The 22,124-nt window shown below is 44.5% G+C and overlaps 3 protein-coding genes and 1 non-coding gene across 4 annotated transcripts in view; 2 read left to right on the forward strand and 2 right to left on the reverse strand.

The window, feature by feature from the left end:
- Nucleotides 1-580: 580 nt before the first annotated feature.
- Nucleotides 581-22,124, reverse strand: part of nit1 (nitrilase 1) — a 28,266-nt gene continuing 6,722 nt past the window's right edge. The window contains exons 4-9 of the mRNA XM_035608045.2: nucleotides 3,321-3,532; nucleotides 2,291-2,527; nucleotides 2,002-2,105; nucleotides 1,751-1,887; nucleotides 1,502-1,627; nucleotides 581-1,412 (exon numbers count right to left, since the gene is read on the reverse strand). Coding sequence (XP_035463938.1) covers nucleotides 1,146-1,412; nucleotides 1,502-1,627; nucleotides 1,751-1,887; nucleotides 2,002-2,105; nucleotides 2,291-2,527; nucleotides 3,321-3,385 — 936 coding nt within the window. The 5' untranslated portion in view covers nucleotides 3,386-3,532 and the 3' untranslated portion in view covers nucleotides 581-1,145. The remainder of the gene's footprint in view (nucleotides 1,413-1,501; nucleotides 1,628-1,750; nucleotides 1,888-2,001; nucleotides 2,106-2,290; nucleotides 2,528-3,320; nucleotides 3,533-22,124) is intronic.
- On the forward strand, nucleotides 4,152-5,516 carry pfdn2 (prefoldin subunit 2). Its single transcript, XM_035608778.2, has 4 exons — nucleotides 4,152-4,238; nucleotides 4,874-4,962; nucleotides 5,045-5,168; nucleotides 5,322-5,516. Exons 1-4 carry the CDS (start codon nucleotides 4,152-4,154, stop codon nucleotides 5,514-5,516), a joined length of 495 nt encoding a protein of 164 aa, XP_035464671.2.
- trnas-gcu lies at nucleotides 7,216-7,297 on the reverse strand. The gene has a single exon. It is a non-coding gene; the product is annotated as a tRNA-Ser (tRNA).
- On the forward strand, nucleotides 7,486-11,474 carry b4gat1 (beta-1,4-glucuronyltransferase 1). Its single transcript, XM_035607469.2, has 2 exons — nucleotides 7,486-8,927; nucleotides 9,737-11,474. Exons 1-2 carry the CDS (start codon nucleotides 7,818-7,820, stop codon nucleotides 9,926-9,928), a joined length of 1,302 nt encoding a protein of 433 aa, XP_035463362.1. The 5' UTR covers nucleotides 7,486-7,817; the 3' UTR covers nucleotides 9,929-11,474.

The following is a 22,124-nucleotide window of genomic DNA, read 5'->3' on the forward strand; positions in this document are numbered from 1 at the left end:
AATTATTTTGCTCAAGAGTAAAAACATTGTTAAAATGAGTTTCAAGTAAACAGCGCTTCCAATGTTGACGCAGCAGTTTGTGGTCACTTCACGAGGACTCAAGTCTTCACAAATTGACACACTTGGTCTATGCAGGTACACAATTGCACAGAGGAAATCATTTCTTCCACATAGATGAACACAGCCTGCTTTTATCATTTTAGCACGTCAGATATGTACATTCTCATCTCGTGTTGTTACCAAATCAACACTTTGTGTTGGATAAACAGCAGAGCAACATAAGATATTCAGATTTATGGCCGATCAGCACAAACAGTTTGAATTTTGCACAAAATTCCAAGCCTTTTTTTTTCAAAACATACGTTAAATATCACACATCAATACTCATGAGTAGCACAGGGATGTTTTATTGTAAGAATTTACAAAACTCAACAATATCAAACCATTTCACTGGTTCTTACTTCCACAAACTACCATCAGTGAGTAATGGCCTTTAAAAACTAAGTTGGGACAGTTTTACTTTTCCTTCAATTTTCAAAATGAACAATGTTGGTGAGGACAAAAGAACACAGACTCAGGATTTCTGTTGCATTATTTAATTGTGTGCTGACAAAAGGAAGATAACACAATACAATATTAAACAATATACTTGCGTCTTTCATGAAATTAACTAACAAACAAATATAACCTCAACACTCACTAAAATGTCGTCCAAACCTACGACTAAAGTAAGTCAAATTTAAATCATCAACACAATTATCCACGATATAGAATCAGATCTGTTTATAAACTGATAAACCATCAAAAAAGAAGATGAACTCACACTTTTCATGAAGACAATGAGAAAGCTGTGAAGGACGAGGCCTCCACCATGCGGCCCAGCCAGGTGTCTTTGTTCAGGGAGAGTGAGCCAGGTGATTTGACTTCTTGTATAGATTATGTGGGCGGAGCCACAGGAAGCAGTAAGGGAAGGAGAGGAAGCAAGAAGTGTTTATGAAATATTTATTTACCTAAATTCATTTTTTTTATTCTATACCTTATTTAGCTTGTCCCCTCTGTGACCCATTACTCTTGTTGAGTCTCTTGCCTGACTTCACCGTCTTTCCAGTGACACACATTTTTTATCATCTGCACTTCTCTTGAGGTCAAGTCTCCTCCACACTGCGGTAGAAGCCCGTGTCTCTGCGGTGCCGCTCGACCGGCATGTTTCTCCGCGTGCTGCCGACTCTGTCCAGGTTGATCTCCACCAGCGCCAGGCCTGGGCTCTCCCCTCCGCAGTCACCCAGCACCTCACCCCAGGGGTCCACCGCCAGGGCGTGGCCGTGCGACGAGCGCTTCTCGTGGTGCCGACCTACCTGGGCGGCCGCCAGAACGAAGCACTGGGTCTCGATGGCGCGTGCGCGGAGTAACACCTGCGTGCATTTAAAGCATATTTTTTATCGGTTAGATTGAAAATTGTATCTTGTAGAAATTCTGTCAGTCGCGTCGTGGCTTATCCCACCTCCCAGTGAGCAGCTCCTGTGGCGACAGTAAAGGCCGACGGGTACGTCAGGATCTCGGCCCCATGGTGGCGCAGAGCCAGCGACAACTCCGGGAATCTCAGGTCATAGCAGATGCCTAAACCGACCTGCAACAAAAAAAAACGGTCGAAAACAAAGACAAACATATTAACAGATTGTAATGTTGAGCTGCAGCTGGGAAAACATGAAATTCTATGATGATGATGGTTTAGTATCTCGTAAAATGAGACCTTGCCGATGGGAGTCTGGACCGGAGACACGAGGGCGGGTCCGGGGATGGTGAAGGCACTTTCTTTGAGGGACACGCCTTTTTCCGGCAGCTCCACGTCAAACAAATGGGACTTCCTGTAGACTGAAACGACGTCACCTGGGGGTGTGATGACAAAAGTCAGTGTACATATTGTGTGTGTGTGTACCAAAAGGAATCATCAACATGAACAACATGGAGTCTTAAAATCTTTTAACAATATAAATAAATTACCTTTGTCATTAATTATGATGTGACTGTTGTAGATCCGTCTGTCCGTCTCCCATTCGTGTCCTCGTTCGTGAAACCCCCCGAGCGACAGCCACACCTCCAACTTTCTGGAAGAAGAATTGATCAAGTCCTGACTATAAGAGCAGGAGACTTTTGAGTTTTCATTCCTCCTGTAAATGTGGCAACCTGCTTGGTAGTGTAAAGTGTACCAATACAGTTATGAAATATTTTTCCACTAGTTCTTCCCATTACAAAATCTCAAAAATTATCCTGGGAAGAGTAGTCTGTCTACCTGGCGAGCTGAGTGTATCGCGAGATCGTGTCTCCCGCCAGGCTCTCGGACAGCGCCAGCGTCTCCTCTCGACTGGATCCGATGTAGTCGAAGCCCTCGGGCAGGAAGACCATGCTGGCCCCCCGCCCCTTGGCCTCCTCCACCAGCCGCTTGCAGGCGGAGAAGTTAGCCTCTTTGTCCGGGGTGGCCGTCGCCTGGCAGACGGCAGCCACTGGGTGGGCCGCAGCGGTGGACATGCTGCGTGGAGAAGAGAGTCATTACACAGCGTGCGACGAGCAGCATGCCGAGGCAAGCAGGTCCGGTCAACAGGAAGTTGATTATTAACTGCACTAGACATTCTGTTGTTTATTTACTGTATGCTATTGTGCAGCTCTGCACCCATGGTGATCCTATGAGGGTACGAGGACATTCAAGGCAGTCTAAGTAAATAATACAAATTATATTCGAATAATGCGGGGCATTATTTGGGTTTAAAAGCAATACGGAAGTAATAATTCACGTACAAATTCCTTCACATATATTTTTTTCATCTCAATTCCCAACGATATAGATAGAGACCAATGTTTGCAATTAATCTCTGCTAGATCACATTTAACAATGTTAGTGTCATTGTTTTTTTGGGGGGATACATTTATAATTATGTGAAAATCCACCATGACAAAGACTTGGGTGGCATAAATCATGCATATCTAGTAAGAAGTTGAAATGAAACTCTTTTGTCGTTGATGTTTATCATTTTTGAACTGATGTTGTCAATTCATTTTCAATTGGATCTTCTCATAGTTTAAGTCGTGAAGCAAATACACAAGAACCAGACATTTTGTTTTAGTGACTGGCTATGGAATACATCGCTCAAAAATAATTTGCAAAGGCAGATTATTTGCAACAAATAGAAACACAAAACATATGAAATGTATAGAGATTTTACAAAATGAAAATGTAGATTTTTATCATAGATTCCTTGTTAAAAGGGCTTTCAGCTAAAAAAAAAAAAAAAGCATATATATTCTTGTCAGATTAGTAAACAGACCTGTTTTGCAGCCTGATCCTGTGTCTCCAAGCTGCTGATCCCAAAGTGCACCTGACCGTGAACATTGACCCGGCTGACGCTGCAGGAGGCCTGTGTCACATTCTTCTCTGCTCAGTCCACGTCAGGGTCACAATATTCACGTTTTGGTCAAAGTGTGCATGGTGTGTGCAGGTCACTCTTCTGAAACCGGAAGTCTTCGTTCTTCTTCTCAGCTGCAAAAAATAAACAAAAAAAACAGCATCAAGGCCCACCACCTCCACCTGCTGGGGAGAATTCGTGGTTGCGTTTTTCCTTCTTTCAAAAGGTGCATATTGCAAAAATAAAGAGCAACACAAAATATACTTTTTGAAATCAATGGGCACCTAAGTAAAGGAATAAAATGTATAAATAAACAAAATCAAACAAAAGGTCCAGCAGTTCAAAATGTATATTTTTTTATTTTAATTTTAATTGTTCTTTTCTATTTTTATTTAATTTTTGCTTTGCTTTTTGCTATGTTTTATTGTGCTGCTGCTGTGACAAGTTAATTTCCCCGGTGTGTGGAATTAATTAAGTCTCATCTTGTACATTTTGCAATTTGAGGTTTGAAATGGTTTGGATATACTGTTTTGCTTATTATTAAAATTATTTGCTTATTATTATTATTACTATGATTATTACAAGTAGTAGTATTGACCTGAATTCATTTAGATATTTATATTTTTTAACCTTATTTGAAGGAATAACGAAACCACCCCTCGCAAGTTGGACCCCATTTGCGCGCAGGCAGTCGCGCGGACCGGCCCTACACCTCCTTGCACCGGGGGTCCTTCGCAGCAACACCCTTCCAAGATGGCAGCCAACAGCAGCAGCACGGGTAGCAAGCCCAGCGGCGCCAGCGGCACTGGGGGGAAACAGTCCGGCCCTTCGGCCGAGCAGGTACACCCTCACCTCCGGCCCTCTGTCTTGCTCTCAGTCTCCGTCGCGGTTGTCGGGCTGGAAAGCGGGCACCGCCCTAATCGGGCTCGCCCAGCTCGGGGGGGGGAGCTAACGCTAGCTTCCCCCCCCCCCGTCAACCGTAGCGCGTCCATCCGTTCTGCTTCCTCGCCACAAAAGCGTTTCCTCCCGAGATGCAGACTGAAGCTCCGCCGATCACTTTGGTTGCTAAGGAGGCTGGATTGTGACCGGCAGTCAAATAGGGTCCGTTTAAAAGTAGCACACGCCTGTGATGGGGTGGTGAAAGGGGGAGAAGCTATTTTTATCACCGAGGACCACCAGCCCCTCTTGTCACGACATTTTTGGGCATTTTACGGACCAAACGACTGTGTCTCTACAATACATTGCAGTTACGACAACTATACATCATCATTTACGACTGTTAATTAGCCTGTGAAGATGCACAATAAAAGCAGCAAGTGCTGCGGTTTTGTTCCCCCATGAAGTCTAAACAGCCCAATGTGTTTGACGCCATAACTGATGTAATTGTTTGAAATAATGATCAGGAGTGACGATCAAAAGTCACGATTCAATGAGCCGCATGAAGACAGAGCTGTGTTTTCCTGACTGCGTGACAGGTGGTGGCCACGTTTCAGAGGATGCGTCAGGAACAGCGCAGCATGGCCTCTAAAGCTGCCGAGCTGGAGATGGACATCAACGAGCACAGGTTTGGCCGCCGCCGCCGCCGCCTCCAATAAATAATCTCCGGTTGATTTTTTGTCGCTCACGTTTCTCATTTTTCCGTTCAGCCTAGTAGTTGACACGCTGAAGGACGTGGATCCTTCGAGGAAATGCTTTCGTCTGGTCGGAGGGGTGTTGGTGGAGAGGACGGTGAAAGAAGTTCTACCAGCCTTGGAAAACAACAAAGAACAGGTAATGGGAGGTCAACACGTGTAACCTTTCAGTCCACTAATAACAAAAACCTTGTTTCGGCATGTGTTCGTTTGAAGTTTGCAAACGTCAGGAGACAGAAGTCGACCTCAGACCAGGATCTAACATTTCCTTCTCTTCCCCCCGCCCCCGCAGATCTCCAAAATAATCGAGTCCATCAACACGCAGATGCAGACGAAAGGGCGGGAACTCACAGAGTACAGGGAACGCTACAACATCCGGTTGGTGGGAGAGGGCGAAGGGGAGGAAAAGGGCCAGTCGGCGGCGTCCTCCTCCAGGGACAGCGAAGGCGGCGGGTCTAAAAGCGGCGCCGGTGTTTTAGTGTCGTAGTGTATTATTACTATAGGACGACAGTAGGGCCTTATGATTTCTGCAGCATCGAAAAAACATAGTTTGGAGTCACAAAAAATGTAGTCTTGAAAACGGATCTCTTCACAGAATAACGTTTGGAATTTTTGAGATTACTGAAATTCCCGCTAAACATGCCCCACTTGGTACTGAAGTAATTTTCAACAGACACGCAATGCGCATCTATTGTGCTCTTCTGACGTATGTTCAGTGCGAATGCTAGTGAAAAGAAAAAAAATCACGTTGTTTGTTATATTTTCCATTAAAATAAAGGTGAAATATTGTTGCTTGAATTCAACAATAAACTTCAGCCTCATACTTGTTGATCAGTGGATTTTGTAAAGTTACGATTTTGGACTAACGACTTAAATATAAAGACAAATTATGGCTTGATTTCAAATGGCCCTACAGCAGGTGGAAGTTGTGCAAAAAGTCGCTCCTTGCCGACGCAGAGCAGGTGCTGGGAGGCATTTTGTGTTCCGAGCATGAACGAGAGTTTATACTGTAAACATGTCACTGTAGATCAAAAATTAATGTGCCAGCTTTATTCGCCCTCCCTCCGGTGACACGCACGACTCAGAAAATTGTCTTAACACATAAGTGATGCATTGAAATGCTGCTGGATTGTATTACTACACACCTTAATGAAGCCCTGCCGTTAAAAAAAACACAATAAAACTTGTCATATTCTTTTTGATCTGTTGCACATGCTTGAGCTTGGAATAGTAAAAAATGAAATTGGTCTAAAGTGAGGAAAATGCCTTCCAAATCCTGACGGACACTGTCCACTCTGTTCATGTAGTTGTAAGGACAAAGATGTTTTTTTTTGTTAATGAATAAAAAAATTGTCACAATTCAGCGTTGTTGTGCGGTGACTCAAATACATGTTGACATATACACCATGGCACTACCTCTACAATGTTTTTCAGGAAGTTAAACCCATTCTATGCAAATCAAATGTGGGGGTTGATTTGATTTCCATCGGTTAAAATTTGTCTGCACTGTTGGATCAACACGGAGCTATGAAAGGTAATTTCATAAAAAATACGAAAGCAACCACTGCTTCTTCTCTGAACACAACCTCAGCACACATTATTTAAAAAAATATGTATATCTCTAATGGATGACATGTTTTAATTCAAATAAAAAATAGAAATTGCTAATGTGTCTTCAGAAGGTGACATAAGCAACGCACACTGCCCCGAGGTAAGGCGTGTCGCTTTAAGATGGCAGCGACTTGCAATGTTACCTTTTGGTTTGTTTTTAATTTGAATTATCCAGATACTTTTTTGCAAGAGACAACAGATATATTAGAAAGACATAAGTAACTGTGGAAAAGAATGATATAAGGAAAAATTACAAAGATCATATTGACTCACTGGACATTGGTTTGTGGAGGTGGCCTCTGATGGTAAAAGTGAAATAGAAAGCAAAAAAATATCACTCAAATTAGTATTCCAGATATTTTTTGCAAAAGAGAACTGACGTATAAGTTACCAAGGAAAAAAGGTGATATAAAAAGTTCAAGGATCATTTTGGTATTACTGTTATTTTATATATAAGAGATACTAAATATAGTATTTATGAAGTAACATTTTACAAATGATTAAGCAACTGAGTATCCAGATGTTACTATAACTATAAATAATAGTAGGAAAAAAATGGCATAAATGAATGTTACCGACGAGGATGGGATTCGAACCCACGCGTGCAGAGCACAATGGATTAGCAGTCCATCGCCTTAACCACTCGGCCACCTCGTCATATGAGGTGCACTGGGTGAGCTAAGAAAACTTTATTGATGGGATTAATTTAGATACGTTTCTTCAGGAATTAAATAATGAACCATTATTATTAGTAAAAAAAAATAGATGTTTGCTTTCAATCCAGTCAGTTCATTCTTCCCCCCTCCACACACACACACACACCACGCCCACCGGCGCCTTTCCTCCACACATTACGGTTATTACGACATCGACATGCGCCGCTGTCGCAGCACAATGAAAACAACTGTGATGTGATCTGATGGCAGACCCCCGGAACTGGTGCAGCTCCGTGCTTTGATTCGCGCCTTCGCCATTTGGAGCATGTACCGTCGCGTGCTCGTGTTCGTGTTCGCGGCCGCGCTCCCGGCGCCGTGGTAGCGATGTGGGCGACGCTCAGCGCGCGAGGCTCGGACAGAAATATCCCGCTGCCGTGGAAACGGCAGCCCGCTTCCGGTTGCTCGGACCTCGGCTGTCCTCGTGCGTAAAACCCCGGTCAACTCGCCCGTCTCCCTCTGGAATGCATCTCCCCAAGAAATGCTCCGCGTTCAAAGTGGTGCTCAGCGCCCTGCTGATCGTGGCGCTGCTGCAGCTCATGTACCTCTCCTTCCTGTCCACGTTCCACGGCCGGCAGCAGCGGTACCGCTACTCGGAGCTCTTCGGCGGCTCCGGCGGCCGCAGGAATGCGCAACCGGAGAAGAGCGCGCGCAAGGAGCGCCTGCGCCACTCGCTGTCCACCGGCGGCATCTTCGACAGCAGCGGCCAGTACCGCGCGTACAGGCACTTGATCCAAAGTGACTTCACGGCCAACCAGAAGCCGGGGTCGCAGCCCAGCGCCGACGTCAACGTGCTGGCGCTGGCCACGCACACGACCATCAACAACCTGCATCACCTCGAATCCCTCCTGGAGCGGTGGAAGAACCCGCTGTCCGTGGCCATCTTCGCGCACGGGCAGGATGTCAAGTTCGCCACGGCTCTGGTGTACGCGCTCAGCTTCTTCTGCCCCCAGATCCAGGCCCTGGTGGACTTCCACTTGGTCTGCCTCTCCGGGGAGACGGCCAGCTTCCCCGAGCAGGACCACGAGCACTTCGCCGGGCTGGAGGACTGCGCCTCCGTCTTCTCCAGACTGCAGACCCACAGGGACGAGCACAAGAACTATGCCATGAGCGGAAACATCTCCTACCCCAACAACCTCCTCCGCAACGTGGCGCGGGGTGGCGTAGAGTCCTCCTACGTCCTGGTCGTGGACATCGACATGATGCCGAGCGCCGACTTGCACCAGCGGTTCCTGGCCATGATCTTGAGCCGGCAGCCGGCGGGCGACGAGGTGTTCGTGCTGCCCGCCTTCGAGATCCGCCACGCCAGGAAGATGCCCGCCACCAAGCCGGAGCTGGTCCAGCTCTACCAGGTGGGGGAGGTCCGGCCGTTTTACGAGGAGCTGTGTCCCCGCTGTCAGGCCCCCACCAACTACTCGCGGTGGGTGAACAGCCACGTCAGAGGGACGGGCAGCCTGGAGGTCGCCTACACGCTGACCTGGGCGGACCCCTGGGAGCCTTTCTACATCGGGCCCCACACTGTGCCCCTCTACGATGAGAACTTCAAGCAATATGGCTTCAATCGCATCAGCCAGGTCGGTATATCATGAATATCTACACAGAAATCTTGCCCCCGATACTGAATCATGTGAGCTCGCAGTCCTACACGATTTGTGTTGCTGCTGAGAGAAAAGTTATCAGAAGTTTAGACTTGCGTGCAAGGCCTCAGTCAAACAAGCAATTTGAAGACATGGTGCCCTTTAAAAAAATACTAAGGAATCCATATTTTCTGGCATTTTATAGACCAATGAAGTAATTGATTACGACGATGTCAACAAACAAGCATGTAGACACAATTGCTGTTATTGAGGTTATTATATTCATGAACTCAATCATTTTCGTCGAGTAATCGTGCCAGAAAGAAACCACCTGAACAAATGGCATAAACTCCTTGGCGGAGAGAGTATAGGTCGGAATTCTCAATCACAACCTCGTCCTGAACCGCCGGCCATCTTTAAATATGAATTTTGAATCGGGTATGTTCAGTGTTTTGTTTTTGAGCCGTAGAGTAATGAAGCCATTATTTCTCAGTAGTTTGAGTTTTTAAATGTGTCGAATTCCTCGAACTTTAGGCTTTAAGGCTGGCGGTTATTCTATATTTTCTCTGCTGCCGTCAACAAATACCACGAAAAGACCCCCAACCGACAATTTGTTAGTCAGCCTCAGTGGTCCCTGACCGTAAGAACATTTGTTCCAAAGAATATTGCCAGCCTCCAAGCTCTTTCTGAGAAAAGAATCTCTTCTCCCTGCTTCCCGTCACCTTTCTTCTCACCTCCTCCATCTCCTCACCTCCCACTTCATGTCGGCCTCGTCATTTCCCTCACCTTCACCATCCCCCCCCCAGGCCTGCGAGCTCCACGTGGCCGGATACAGGTTCTCGGTGCTGAGCTCGGCCTTCGTGGTGCACCGCGGCTTCAAGGTCCAGGGGGAGTTCCATGCCAGGAAAGACGAGGAGAACAAACGCAACCGGGTCCTGTTCCGCAGCTTCAAAGAGGGCCTGAAAAACAAATACCCATCCTCCACAAGAAGATGCTGAGACGAAAAAAAACCAGGACTCTAGTATCCGTCTCTAAGGATTTCTGCTGAAATGATGCACGTGTGTTTTTTTCTAATTTAACCACATTAAGTCTGCCTGCTATGATCTCTTGTGATGATAGCACAGTCGGAGTTGAAGCTAATCCAACTCCTGAAAAGGAGCAGCAGGGACATTTTCTCGGGGGATTTCTGGCAGCATCCCGCCAAGGAAAAAAACTCGACTCGTCAGATTATTTTGCAGCAAATACACATTCAGAAACCTAGATATCATATAAAAGATAGACACAAACAAGTGACTGCGAGCCACGGACTCTACATATATTCAAAGAACCAGAAATTCTAATTTCACTGTGTGTCACGTGAGGATTAATGTGCTACACTTCGCTGACAGATGATCAAAAGATTACCCTGTTCCTCGGAAGTCCAGCTGAGATCGCATGCGGGCAGCAATGTTTGCGATCTTCATTATCAAAAGGAAAATAGGCAGAGCCGTATCTTTTGAGTGCCGTGCCAATAAGTGGTGTGCTCTTGCCACCAGATGGCAACAGACGCTCGCGTGTTAAGTGCTCGGCCGCTCGCTGTATATAGTCCAGGGTTGAAGTCGGTGTCAGGAAACACAGGGATTACACAACAATCAGTGTGCTTCGGTGCTCGGAGAGAGGGATGGGAATTCTCCCCGCCACGGCCGTCGGCACAACAAAGCACTCGACAACTTTATATATAGAGAGAGAGAGAGAGAGAGAGAGACGTTGTACAACACTATTATTTTTGCCAACACTGTGAAATAAACTACTGAGGACGGGTAGCAGATAAGATTATCTGAAGCTCTGGTATTTTTTTTCTCCACCTTTCTGAGAAGAATGTGCCAGGGTTAGTGGGTACAAACAATTTAAAAAGTACCGCATGATCAAAGTGTAACTACAAAGATTACTGTGGAGATCTTTATCTCAATACCACTAGTATACAAATGTCAAATAATAGACCTTATACTTTATTCAACAACCCACGGGTACATACAGATATTAAACAGTATTAAACCACTTTTCTCATATCCGTTCAGTGAAACGCATATAGAACCGCACATGCGGAAGATAACGTTTGGTTACTTTTAAGTGTTAAACTGTCATGTAATCGTGGATTTTGGAGTTTTAAATACTTTTTTCCTTTCTTCACTCGTAGTGTTAATGTGATATATATTTATTGGGGAAATGTTTTTGTTTAACTGGAACTTTTTTAAATGACCCCCAAGCAGGATCAACTGTAGCACGCAAGTGTGTGGACAAATGATGTACGGTACAGAACATTTTAGAGTTTTTTGTTTGTTTGAGAACCACAATAAAATCATTTTATCTGAGTAAGATACATTTCAACAAATGACCTTGTGATGATGTGATCATGTGAAGTGTGTCATGTGTCTCTTCCCTACTTGAAAATGCGGTTGTTTTTTTGTATGTATTCTTTTCTTTTTGGTGTTCACAAGATATAATGCCTGATTTGTAATGTTTGGAATTTATATTAAACCTACTGGATGACTTTTGTTCCACCCATACCCGTCTTTTACTTTAGTTTTAATTGTTACACGAGGTACAGACACTGAACAACTGCACTTTAGTCATCGGGAAGCTCTGCGACTTGGAAATGCACAAATCCAATCAATTAACTTCACCGGCGGGATTTGAACTGACAAATTGACAACCGGGTTTCTAGAAGGATCACTTAAATAGGAGTAAAGAAATCCAAGGGAAACAGGACAGACATATTTTTTCGAAGTACAGTGAAGCATATTTTCCCCCCATTTGAGCAAACACTTGGAGTTTGGCATTGGAGGGGGCGATGTGGACATTTCGAGACTGCGGGTCCTTCACAGTCGGTGGAAGTAGAAGATATCAGTGGGAGTATCGTTCACTGAGCACTTGACACGGCTGACATGAACCTGTGGTGTAACATGGCTTAAGGTGGGGATTTAAGGGCATCCCTGTACCAGTGGCATGTGATGGCTGCTTATGGGGCGAGTCAGGCCGGCATCCAATTAAAAGCTCCTATTTAGTAATTACGATCTGTATTAATGTGGACTGAAAGGGCCCCATCTTACGCCCTGTGCTATACAGTGCGCAATAAGTGTCAAGTGTCTCCGACACTAGTCACATTTAATGTGAGCGGCCGCAGTGTTTACATTAGACGGACAAAAACCTGGTATCACGATAATATGGTCACCCTAAATAGGCGGGAGCAAGACGAGTGTCCTCCCTTACTGCCAGGCAAATCCGCCCTTATAAAAGCAATCGGCCAAGGTGCAAGTGTAACTGGCCTTTTTTAAAAAGTTAACGCCAAAAGATAAGCTTGCTCTGCACTTGCTCCATGTGCTTTCGACCTCTCTAGTAAGGCTCCTGAATGATGTGGTCTGAATGAACTTTTGCCCTTACCACCAAACATCTACACTTTCTTTTCTCCTTATCTTCAGTCGTCCCGAGCGACGACCGGCGAGACGGCCGTCTGTTGGAAGGCGCGGAGCACGTGCGCGACATTCGGCACGCTGACGATTGTCCGAAGCGCCGTGGTTATTTTCTGGCTAAGCCTGCATTACCGGGCTCAGCGATGAGCCAGGCACGCAAGAGGCCGGTGGCACGCAACGCCGCGTCTTCTCGGCCTCGGGTCGGCTTTCATTGGGCAGCACACACCTAATCGTCGGCCACATAATCAGGCCATGTGTTCGCGGGTAAATATGGGAACTTTTGCTTTCCGGTGGATTCGTTCACGCATTTAAACGCACTTCTGTTTGCTTGTCCCACCTCCTTTGAGCAACAGTCGAGACCATTTCTTCCAAGGTTCCTGCCGACACACTGTGCGCAGGTTGAGTATACCACATCTTCCTGATGCAGGCAACCTTAAATTATCTGTTGGTATTAATCAAAGGAGATGAAGAAGTTTTTCTACCAATGTGGCTCATCGTCTTCTCCCCTTCTCCCCTTGTCCTGGGTGTTAATGTGGCAGAAGGTGCATAAAGGTTGGGGGGTCGGGGGGCTTGTGTGGATCAGAAGAGGCAGGTTTGGTGAGGTAAAGTGGGGTTTATCTCGACAGCTTTGGGGAGTGACGGCTTATCTGGGTCAGAGAGCTTTACGACATAAGCAATTAGGGCTGCCCTCTCTTGTGTACGCTAGCAGGAGGGAGGCCTCCCGCCATCTAGATTAGCCGCCCTGCTCAGGCCAGGAGAGCTCCGTGGCTTCTGGACGGTGGAGGGGAACCAGCTGGAGGGCGAGATGAGCAGGGAGGTGGGGGGGGGGGGGGTTTCTTCGAGAGGCGGGGGTGGGTGAGGGCAACGAGATGCACGGGGTCAACGTGCAGGCGCTGCAGACGCGTACGGGCCCTTCGGCGCGGGTCAGCGAGCGGGTGAGCGATGGGGCAGTCGATGACCCACGCTGATGAGAGGAATTCGCTAAATGGACCGTGGGCACAAACGAGCCGGCTGTTTGTCCACTGTAGCATGTTCGACAGCGGCTCGGGAGACAAAAAGGGCCATAGAGGATGTTTTTGCCACTCAGCTTAGCGTCAGTGATTTTTCGCCTAATGAGCCACTTGACTAGAAGGGGGTTTACAAGTGATCGGGCCAAATGGTTCCGAAGAAAAGGTTGAAGAGATCTTTACATGTGTTGAGTAAACAATTTGTTAACCGTTGAAAAAAAAAAAGAACTGACAAGAATGGATTACCTTACTCTCTAAGTATTTTTAAATATGCTTGAATGGACACAGAGGAAGTTTTAACAAGTGCCAAGAAGTGTAGACATAATAGTTAAAGTTAAAAATGTATTTTTTTACTCTCATATCGAAACTTTCCTGATGAGCTAACTCATATCAACTGACACAGGTCGAAACAACTATTGAATTCTGATACAAACTTCGTCAGAGATTTGGAGAAGTCATGATAAACTTAGGGCCGTAACTTACAGTTGTTTTTCATGATCAGTTAATGTATTGATTATCCTAAATCCATAGGTTTTCTGCAAAAAGACAAAGGGTCGCGTTATATTGATCCCACGTCTTCTGTTTGATTACTTTGTTGAAGTATTTTGTCCGACCAACGTCTGAAACCTGATAATTTTTTGAAGCGATGCAGAGATAAGTAGCAAACACACTCACACCCCAGAAACTGGAAAGAAAATGTTTCCTAGTTTTTCCGCGATGAACGACCGTTGGTGTCAATCAATTTTCTCACAACGACTAAATTTCTTCAGCATCGTCTGCTTTTTATTTTCCTTAGGAGTGACGGTCAAGGGCTGCAGAAATGATAACTTATAATCAATCTGCTGATTATTATCAGGATTTGATTGATTTATGCACCTAATGTGTCACAATACGGTAATAAGATGCAGGTCAAAATTGTCTTGTGTGAGGAAAATAATAGCAGATCGTCACATTTCTGAGGCTGACTCACTGAATGTTTTGCTTTTTCTACTTTAAACGTAAAAAAAAAAAATGATTATCGAAAGTTTTGACCATAATAATCTGTCAATCACCCACTACATTAACATATGAATCATTTCTGCATTAACGTTAAATGGCTTCGATCGTGTATGCCCACACCCTCAGTATTCTACACGGCCCAGCGCTGGTGCTTTCTTCCTTCTGCGACCTTCATCTATGCGACGTTGTTTCCTCTTTTTTTTCGTATTTTAATTAACGCGCAGGCGTATCGTATAGGCCAGGACACGGACTTGTAACCGCACGCCGAGATGCAGGGCATCCGTGTCACTTAAACAAGTGACTGGCTTAGCTGCCATCAATGCCAGCTTTGGGAGAAGTTTACCTGTCTGCTTACATGAGATGGGGGGGGGGGGGGGGGGGGGGGGGGGGTGCTCTCAAGCAAAGGGCACACGTATCACTCTGCCCCTAAACCTGGTGTTCCTGGACGCCCCGGCCGCCTGCGTCTTTAAATGTATCCCGCTAAAGCCAGACTACCCAGGCTGGAGGACAGAAGTAATGAGACGTGACACTGCCCGGGGGAGAGAAAAGGAGGCCTAACAGATATAGGTAATCCTTCTCACCAAGCTAACGCCTCTTAGCCTCCCGCCCCTGCTGTCACATAAACCCAGCGGGAGAAGACACAACAGACCAAAACACACAGACAGACACACACACACACAGACAGACACACACACACACACACACACACACTCACACACACACACACACACACACACACACACACACAGGTGAGTAATTGTTAGAGGTCGTTATGCTTTACGCAAGAGCCGTGTCATTCAAGAATACATTGCTGTACTCACACAAACGCACGCCGCAAAAGGGAGACCCCGAAACATATGTTCTCACACACACACACACACACACACACACACACACACACACATTTACAGTGGCTTAATTCTGCTTCGATCGATGCACTAATGCAAGGCTCATTAATCACAATAGTTCGGTAACAGATGATGGAAGCCATGATTCAATTACCCCCATTGTTTGCACAACACAACGTGGGCCGTATGGCGACAACGCCTCAAAGATTACCTGGAGGATTTCACTGATATTATCTTGCCTTCCTTACTTACTTACTGGCTATAACCAAGGATTTTCCACGCGGCGTATTGATTTGTGGCGTCAAAAGTGAAGCAGCAAAGCCGCTGTTTTGATGCCCACAAACTTGGCCGAACACCCGCCGCAGTCAGTGCGCTCGTGAAACAGGAGATTAAGCGGGATTTATATGACAGATTAAACTTTGGTCAAGCTGTCAATATAAGCCCGTAGTGAGGGTGGCGGTGTGTGTTTTCACTGTTTGTCGTGGTGTCAGAATGATGATTGTGATGATTTGTCCCACACACAAAAACAAAATCTTGCGAGTGAAATTACTAAACTCTCAATTGGGAAAAATGGCTTAAAATCCAAAACAAAAGTTGAGAGAGGACTTGAGCATTCGGCACAATGCGAATTACGGCATTTACAGTTTGACTCTTAAACATCATATTGTGGCTCATAAATGCAGCACATGTAACGAAGAAGTCAATTTCTAGTCGTTTCTACTAGAGCCCGACCGATATATATCGGTTGGCTGATAATATCGGCCGATATTAGCCTTTCACAGACACGTCATTATCAGCAGTAATGTTTACCAATATGAAACTTTGCTTAATTTATGTTTACATAAATCTCCCGAAATTATTACAAAGCAGCACGACTTCTATGGTTCACAACGCGAGGAGCTGATCGGTGATATATTTGTCCCAAACCAGTTGGTAATTTGTTCAGCACAACGTAAAATGACTCCTGACTTATCACACCAGTGTTTATCAAAATTCAAATAAGCTTTAGTGATCAGTGTGGATATGGACGTTTGGCTGCATTTAGGGCGCAGGACTGCCACTGAGGATTATTTCACTACGGGTGAATCTGCTGATTATTTTCATGATCTGTCGATTATCTTTTTGGCCCATAATATGTGAGAGAATAATACAAATATGAATCATTATTGTAGTATCCAGAAGCTGTGACGAGGGACTATTTGGTATTTTTGCTTTAAAAAAAAATGATCAGAACAGTTGGCAATGGATTTTCTGTCAATCGAAATATTGATTAATATAATAATCATCGCAGTTCTCACAATCGCCCTTGTTTTGTAGTCACATTCAATCAATACTGGCATTTATTGGCTTTACTTCATTTTTCGAGTTCCCTAATTGTTACAGACAATTATGGCCCATGACAACAAATTAACTGCAACTAAATGTATTTTTTAGTTTTCCCAGCTGTTTGGAAAGTCACAACCCCAAGGTCTTTTTCCTCCCCTCTTTTTCTCCTATTTCTTTCTTTTAGACATAAATTCACGCAATCGCAGAAAACGTCCCTCAGCGGCGCACGACGGGAATCGGGTCCAAATTTATATTTCCCTTGACGGGGCTCAACTGCACTTAACTACACTGACTCAATTTACAATTGGATTAGAGTTCAGGCAGAGTGCAAGGGGACAGGGACTGAGTGTGTCGTGCTTCAACAGGAGCGGACGCTTGCATAGTCGGGTCGAGTAATTAACTAAACTTGTGAAACTTTTTGATGCATGAGAATCGCCGGCCGCAAGACACTCCCAAGTGGAGACCACCTCTCCGACACGCCACCTTGTGCTCGGTGGGTCATGGAAAAATTGTCCATAATTGCAGACATCCCCCCCCCCCCCCCGATCATACAATCCCAAAGTTTCCCGCCTTCCGCGGCGATGACCCCCTCCGAAAAACACACATGATCCATCCAGTCAGTGCCTCTCCCCGCCTGCCCTGTGCCGGGCCGGGTTGGGCCGACCAGAGAGGATCGAGGGGGGTAAGTCACCAAAGCAGGAATTAATGAGCATTATAGTATTAGGTAAGAATAAGTCCCACCTTAAATCCCTCAGGATTCCTAAACAACTCCAGTAACACCTGTCACACATGATGATGGAGGGAAGCAGAGGAAGAGGAGGGCTATGAGGCGATATTCGAGTGAAACACTTTGGCCTCCTGTTCATCTGACTGAATCGCCCCGGATGAAGACCTGTGAATTCTTTATCAACACAACATGGCACGTATTTATCATATATATTTTCAGAGTAAAAGTATAGTAAAAAATGTCTTTTGAGTATGAAGGGTTTCTTGACTCTACAATCCATGCTCCTGATCGTGCTTTTAGAGAGACACTGGTTTAAATCACATGTAGGATTAATCTGATTAAATATCACTTCAGGTTTTACAGTGGCCTGAGAAATTCTACATTCATTTATCTATAAAATGGACACGTTAGGTGGGGCGGCAGCTACAAAAATTCCATCTAAATAATCGAATCTACTTTTTATCAAGTACAATGCGTCGGCCTGATGTTAACCTTAAAATTCCCTCACGTACTCGCTTGTGGAGGACTCTACATTTCCATAATTTTTCATTCATCGGATTCCTTTACAACTTGGAAAGGGAGAAAGAGAACTTCCTGTTCCTCGGCCCCGTTACATCACCTGCCGTGTCGCCCAGACAGTCAGACAAACAGGCAGTTCTCAGTAGTCAAAGCTCTGCGACAACACAATCAGGCGAGCAGGAAAACAAATAATCCAGCGCGAGCAGTGATTCGCCGGGGCATTTTTTTTTCCTTCTTTTTTAAGGCTTAAATTAGAGTTTGCCAGCTAACCGCGAGCTTTCCGGTAAGCTGATCCCTCAAACATGGAACATGATATGTCTGGGGGAGTGGTTCGTTAACACCGGAGGGAACAATAATGACCCGGTTGCGCCCGGCGAACGACACCTGAACAACAAAAAAAAGAACATCTCATTATGCAAATAAATCTCCGCGCGGCTTTTCACTTCACACCTCGAAGTGTAAAGGAGCTTTGTGACTCCGACTCACCGGGGGGATGATATAGTGTTGAGAAACAGGACACGGTGACACGACACGACACAAGACCACTGTCTGGAGTCACGTGCCACAACATCACTGCCCCTTTAAGAATCTCCTTTCGGTTTCCCAAGACTTCCTGAAAGACTCAAAGTAGAACTCAGATCTCTTAAATGTAAATTCTCTTTTAATAATTAACAAAAAAGAAGAAAGTTCTCTTGGACGTAAATCTCTACAGTTTGTAATAGAGCCCAACCGATATGGATTTTGGGAGCCCGATGCCGATACCAATATTAGGGAGTACAAGATTTCCGATGCTGATAACATCGGCCGATATATACATAAATATATTCTAATCTCTCAATGATTCCCAAAATGTCGTTATCAAACCTTAATGATAAAGAAATGTAATTCAGGCTTGATATTGTAGTTTAACCATAAACTTAAATTTACTTTAACCATAACTTAAATAACTTTGACAAAATTAATTTGACCTAAAATGTAAACATAAATGCACTTTTTTCCACCTGCATTGTTTATTCTGTACAATAACTAATTTCATATCGCTCATATCGGCCGATATTGTTGGCCAACCGAAATATCAGTAGGGGTCTAGTTTGTAGCACTCCTGTTTCTATGATGACAGTTACATATGTCGTCCAGATCTGCCATGACAATACCTTCGTTCAGGTGGAGTTTAGAAGTTCGCAGTTAATGATATTTAACCAGGTTACAGGATTTTCAGTTTCAGTCCAAATGCATTCTTCTTGTGTACGACGCCATATTTGATTTTTTCATGATTTCGCAAATTGAGGCACAACACATTTGTTAGGTTTGTAAATTTGCTACAGGAAAAAGAGATGAGAGGTCAATTGAATTACTGACCAGTTTTGACCTCGGCAGAGCTAATGAAAAAAGATTGATCGCAGCTCATATAGACAATACACAGTGAGTAAGATTATTGGCACGTTAATCAGTTATTTGACTGTGAGACAAATGAATCAGCGTCAACTTTGATACTCAGCTGATCTTTGGTTTTAAGCAACACCAAAAAGTCCGTGGTTCAACCTTTTGAACTGACTGACTGTTTACTCCTTCTATGATCATTTTCATATGTCAGTGGTTCGTACAGCTGGTTGAGAAGAGACAAGGAATCTCTTTCTGACATTTTATAGACAGAGAATAAACAGTCATCAAACTATTTGCGTCTCTTTACCTCATTTCCATTTTTCGACTTTTAACAGATTATGACTATTTCCATTAAAACTCAACTGCAGGTGTGAACTCCCACTTAAGGGTTTAAATGAAACCTCCCCTTGAGTCCACATTTACTTGATGTCACCTGTGTCTATTGAATTAAAGGATCTTCCTCCCTCTCTCTCTCTCTCTCTCTCTCTCTCTCTCCTCTTTTCACGGCCCGGTGACGGACCGGGAAGTCCGTTTTTTTTGTTTGTTTGTCGTTTGTTTGGCGAGTGATAGCAGCGCGGGGCTGAGAGGCAAAGCTAACAGCCAGCGTGGCGGGGGGAACGAGAGGGGTGGGGGGGGGGGACGCAGGGGGATAGACCTGTCTGAGAGAGGATACTGCCATTCAGTTGCAAATGAGCTTGTAATTAGCCTTTACACATTTGCCTGGAGGGGAATTAGTGTGCGTGTGTCATTATGTTTTTCAACCCCGTTTTTCCTCCGAATAGGGGTTGATGGTGATAAGCAGATAATACTAATTACTTCTCCTCCCAATTGCTTGTTAATTGTGCTTGGTGTGGATTTATACAGCAGGGTAACAGCCCCCCTCCCCCCCATTCCACGCACAGACACACACGTGCATGCCCCCCCGCTTTGCCTGTTGGCAAAATCAACAGGTCATTTTTAAGCAGGAGGCTTCTGCTTAAGCCCCTAATTAATTATGTCAAGTGGGGTTCCACGTTATATCGGCTGCGTGTGTGTGTGTGTGTGTGTGTGCGAGTGTGTGTGCGAGTGAGTGTTTGCGAACACATTTTCTACATATTCTTCTTGAATTAAAACTGAAAAAGCGCAATCGGTGGAACGACACCTTCATGCATCTACTGAACTCAAAATGTGTTTCTAAAAACAACAACCTGTCGAGTGCAAAATGCCGAATCTGAAAAGTTAAGTCTAAAAACTTTACCGGTGCGTGTTGGGTGAGCGGCCCAGGACAGACTGGGAGTCCATCGCACACGTGAGCTGTGGCCGGATTCCCCTGGTGGGATCGTGAAAAATGTCTTTTTTCTGAGCTAACTCGAGCAGCAACCTCCAGTTCACCATAACATTCAACTGGTCGGAAGATAAAAACGTGGAAGATCACCATGATGAAAAATCAAAGCCGGACAGCACAACAAAACAAAGTTTGTTCTTGTTGGTTACACATTATGCCGCGTTTACCAGAACAAAGCATGTCGAACGGACCCTTTGCTGGATTTCATTTAAAACTAAACCAAAAGGGTTCATTAGGAGTTTCCAGTTCAACCGTCAACCAGTCAACTCAATACACATGGCCTTGAGGTTAGACAATGTATCACTGCAATGGGGAGTGGCGGTAATTTCCTCATTATATCTATTTGACAAATATATATATATTCAATCAACTCTTCAACAAACACACACACACATCATCCGTTCATCCCATCGCCATCTTACCATTCATCCTGTTGTAACGGCTTGGGAGCGCTTAAGCAGATTGAGTCTGCCCTCAAAGTGTTAAACAGATTGGGCTGGAGGATTTCTCGTAATGGAGGTGTGTGTGTGTGTGTGTGTGTGTGTGTGTGTGTGTGTGTGTGTGTGTGTGTGTGTAGTGGTCAGTGGCGCAAAGTGTCTGAAACTTGGAGGGGTTAGATTAACTGTGAGCATGATCTTCACTGAGGTCATTTCTCCCCTTCTGTGCCACACATACATACACACACACGCACGCACGCACGCACGCAAAACCACCTTTCCTTTAGCCGACCAATCCCACCTGGTATTTTAATCTAGATTTAGGATCTAACACATCAAATGGTTGGCCACTGTATAGTAATTCCAATACGCTTTCTAGAAACCTCAACTCTGCTGAACGTCTCAGGATAAAATCAGGAGAATCTTCCTCCGTGAACAGATTATTATTCAACTGTCGGGTAAATATTTACGGAGGTCACAGGCTTGTGAGAACATGCTGCTGTTCTCGGGTTCATGTTAGTATGAGGATGTCTCATGAACTACATGATTACTCAATTTATTTTGAAGAGAGTTGTAGCCCTAAAAATTATGTTTAAGCATATCATTTTTTTAATGTTTTCAATCAACCTTAAAATTAACAATGTTCCATTTTCTTACTTGCAAATATTGTCAATATTAATTTATTGGTGCTAAAATGACATGGGGCCTATTACACAAATAACGACCAAATGAAGCCACAGTTAAAATGTCATAACTGGCTGAAAACTGTTTATGATTATCAAAGTAAATAAACACTTTTCATTTCTTCAAATAAAGATGCAAATTTTTAAAGGGTTGTTTTTCATGACCCATGCTACAAAGTCACACAAATAAAACATATTTGTGAGTAAATGTCTAAAAATGCCTTAGAAGTTTTTTCTCTCCAAATGATTTAACATAATTGACCATCTTCATATACAATCAGTGTCAGTGTAACAGTTAAACGTGTATTCATGGTCAATTACCAGCATCTTTTTTTTTTGTAGTCGTTCATGCTGGACGGATTATTTGTAATTTGAGGATTCGTATAAATCTCAAAAAAAACAAAACAAACAACCCTTGAGATCCCGATGAGTAACTGTGTAGTCTCACTAGTCAAATCCATAACCGATCCTAATTATTGAGATGTTGGGACT

The sequence above is a fragment of the Scophthalmus maximus genome, chromosome 12, assembly GCF_022379125.1.
Source record: "Scophthalmus maximus strain ysfricsl-2021 chromosome 12, ASM2237912v1, whole genome shotgun sequence".
NCBI lineage: Eukaryota > Metazoa > Chordata > Actinopteri > Pleuronectiformes > Scophthalmidae > Scophthalmus > Scophthalmus maximus.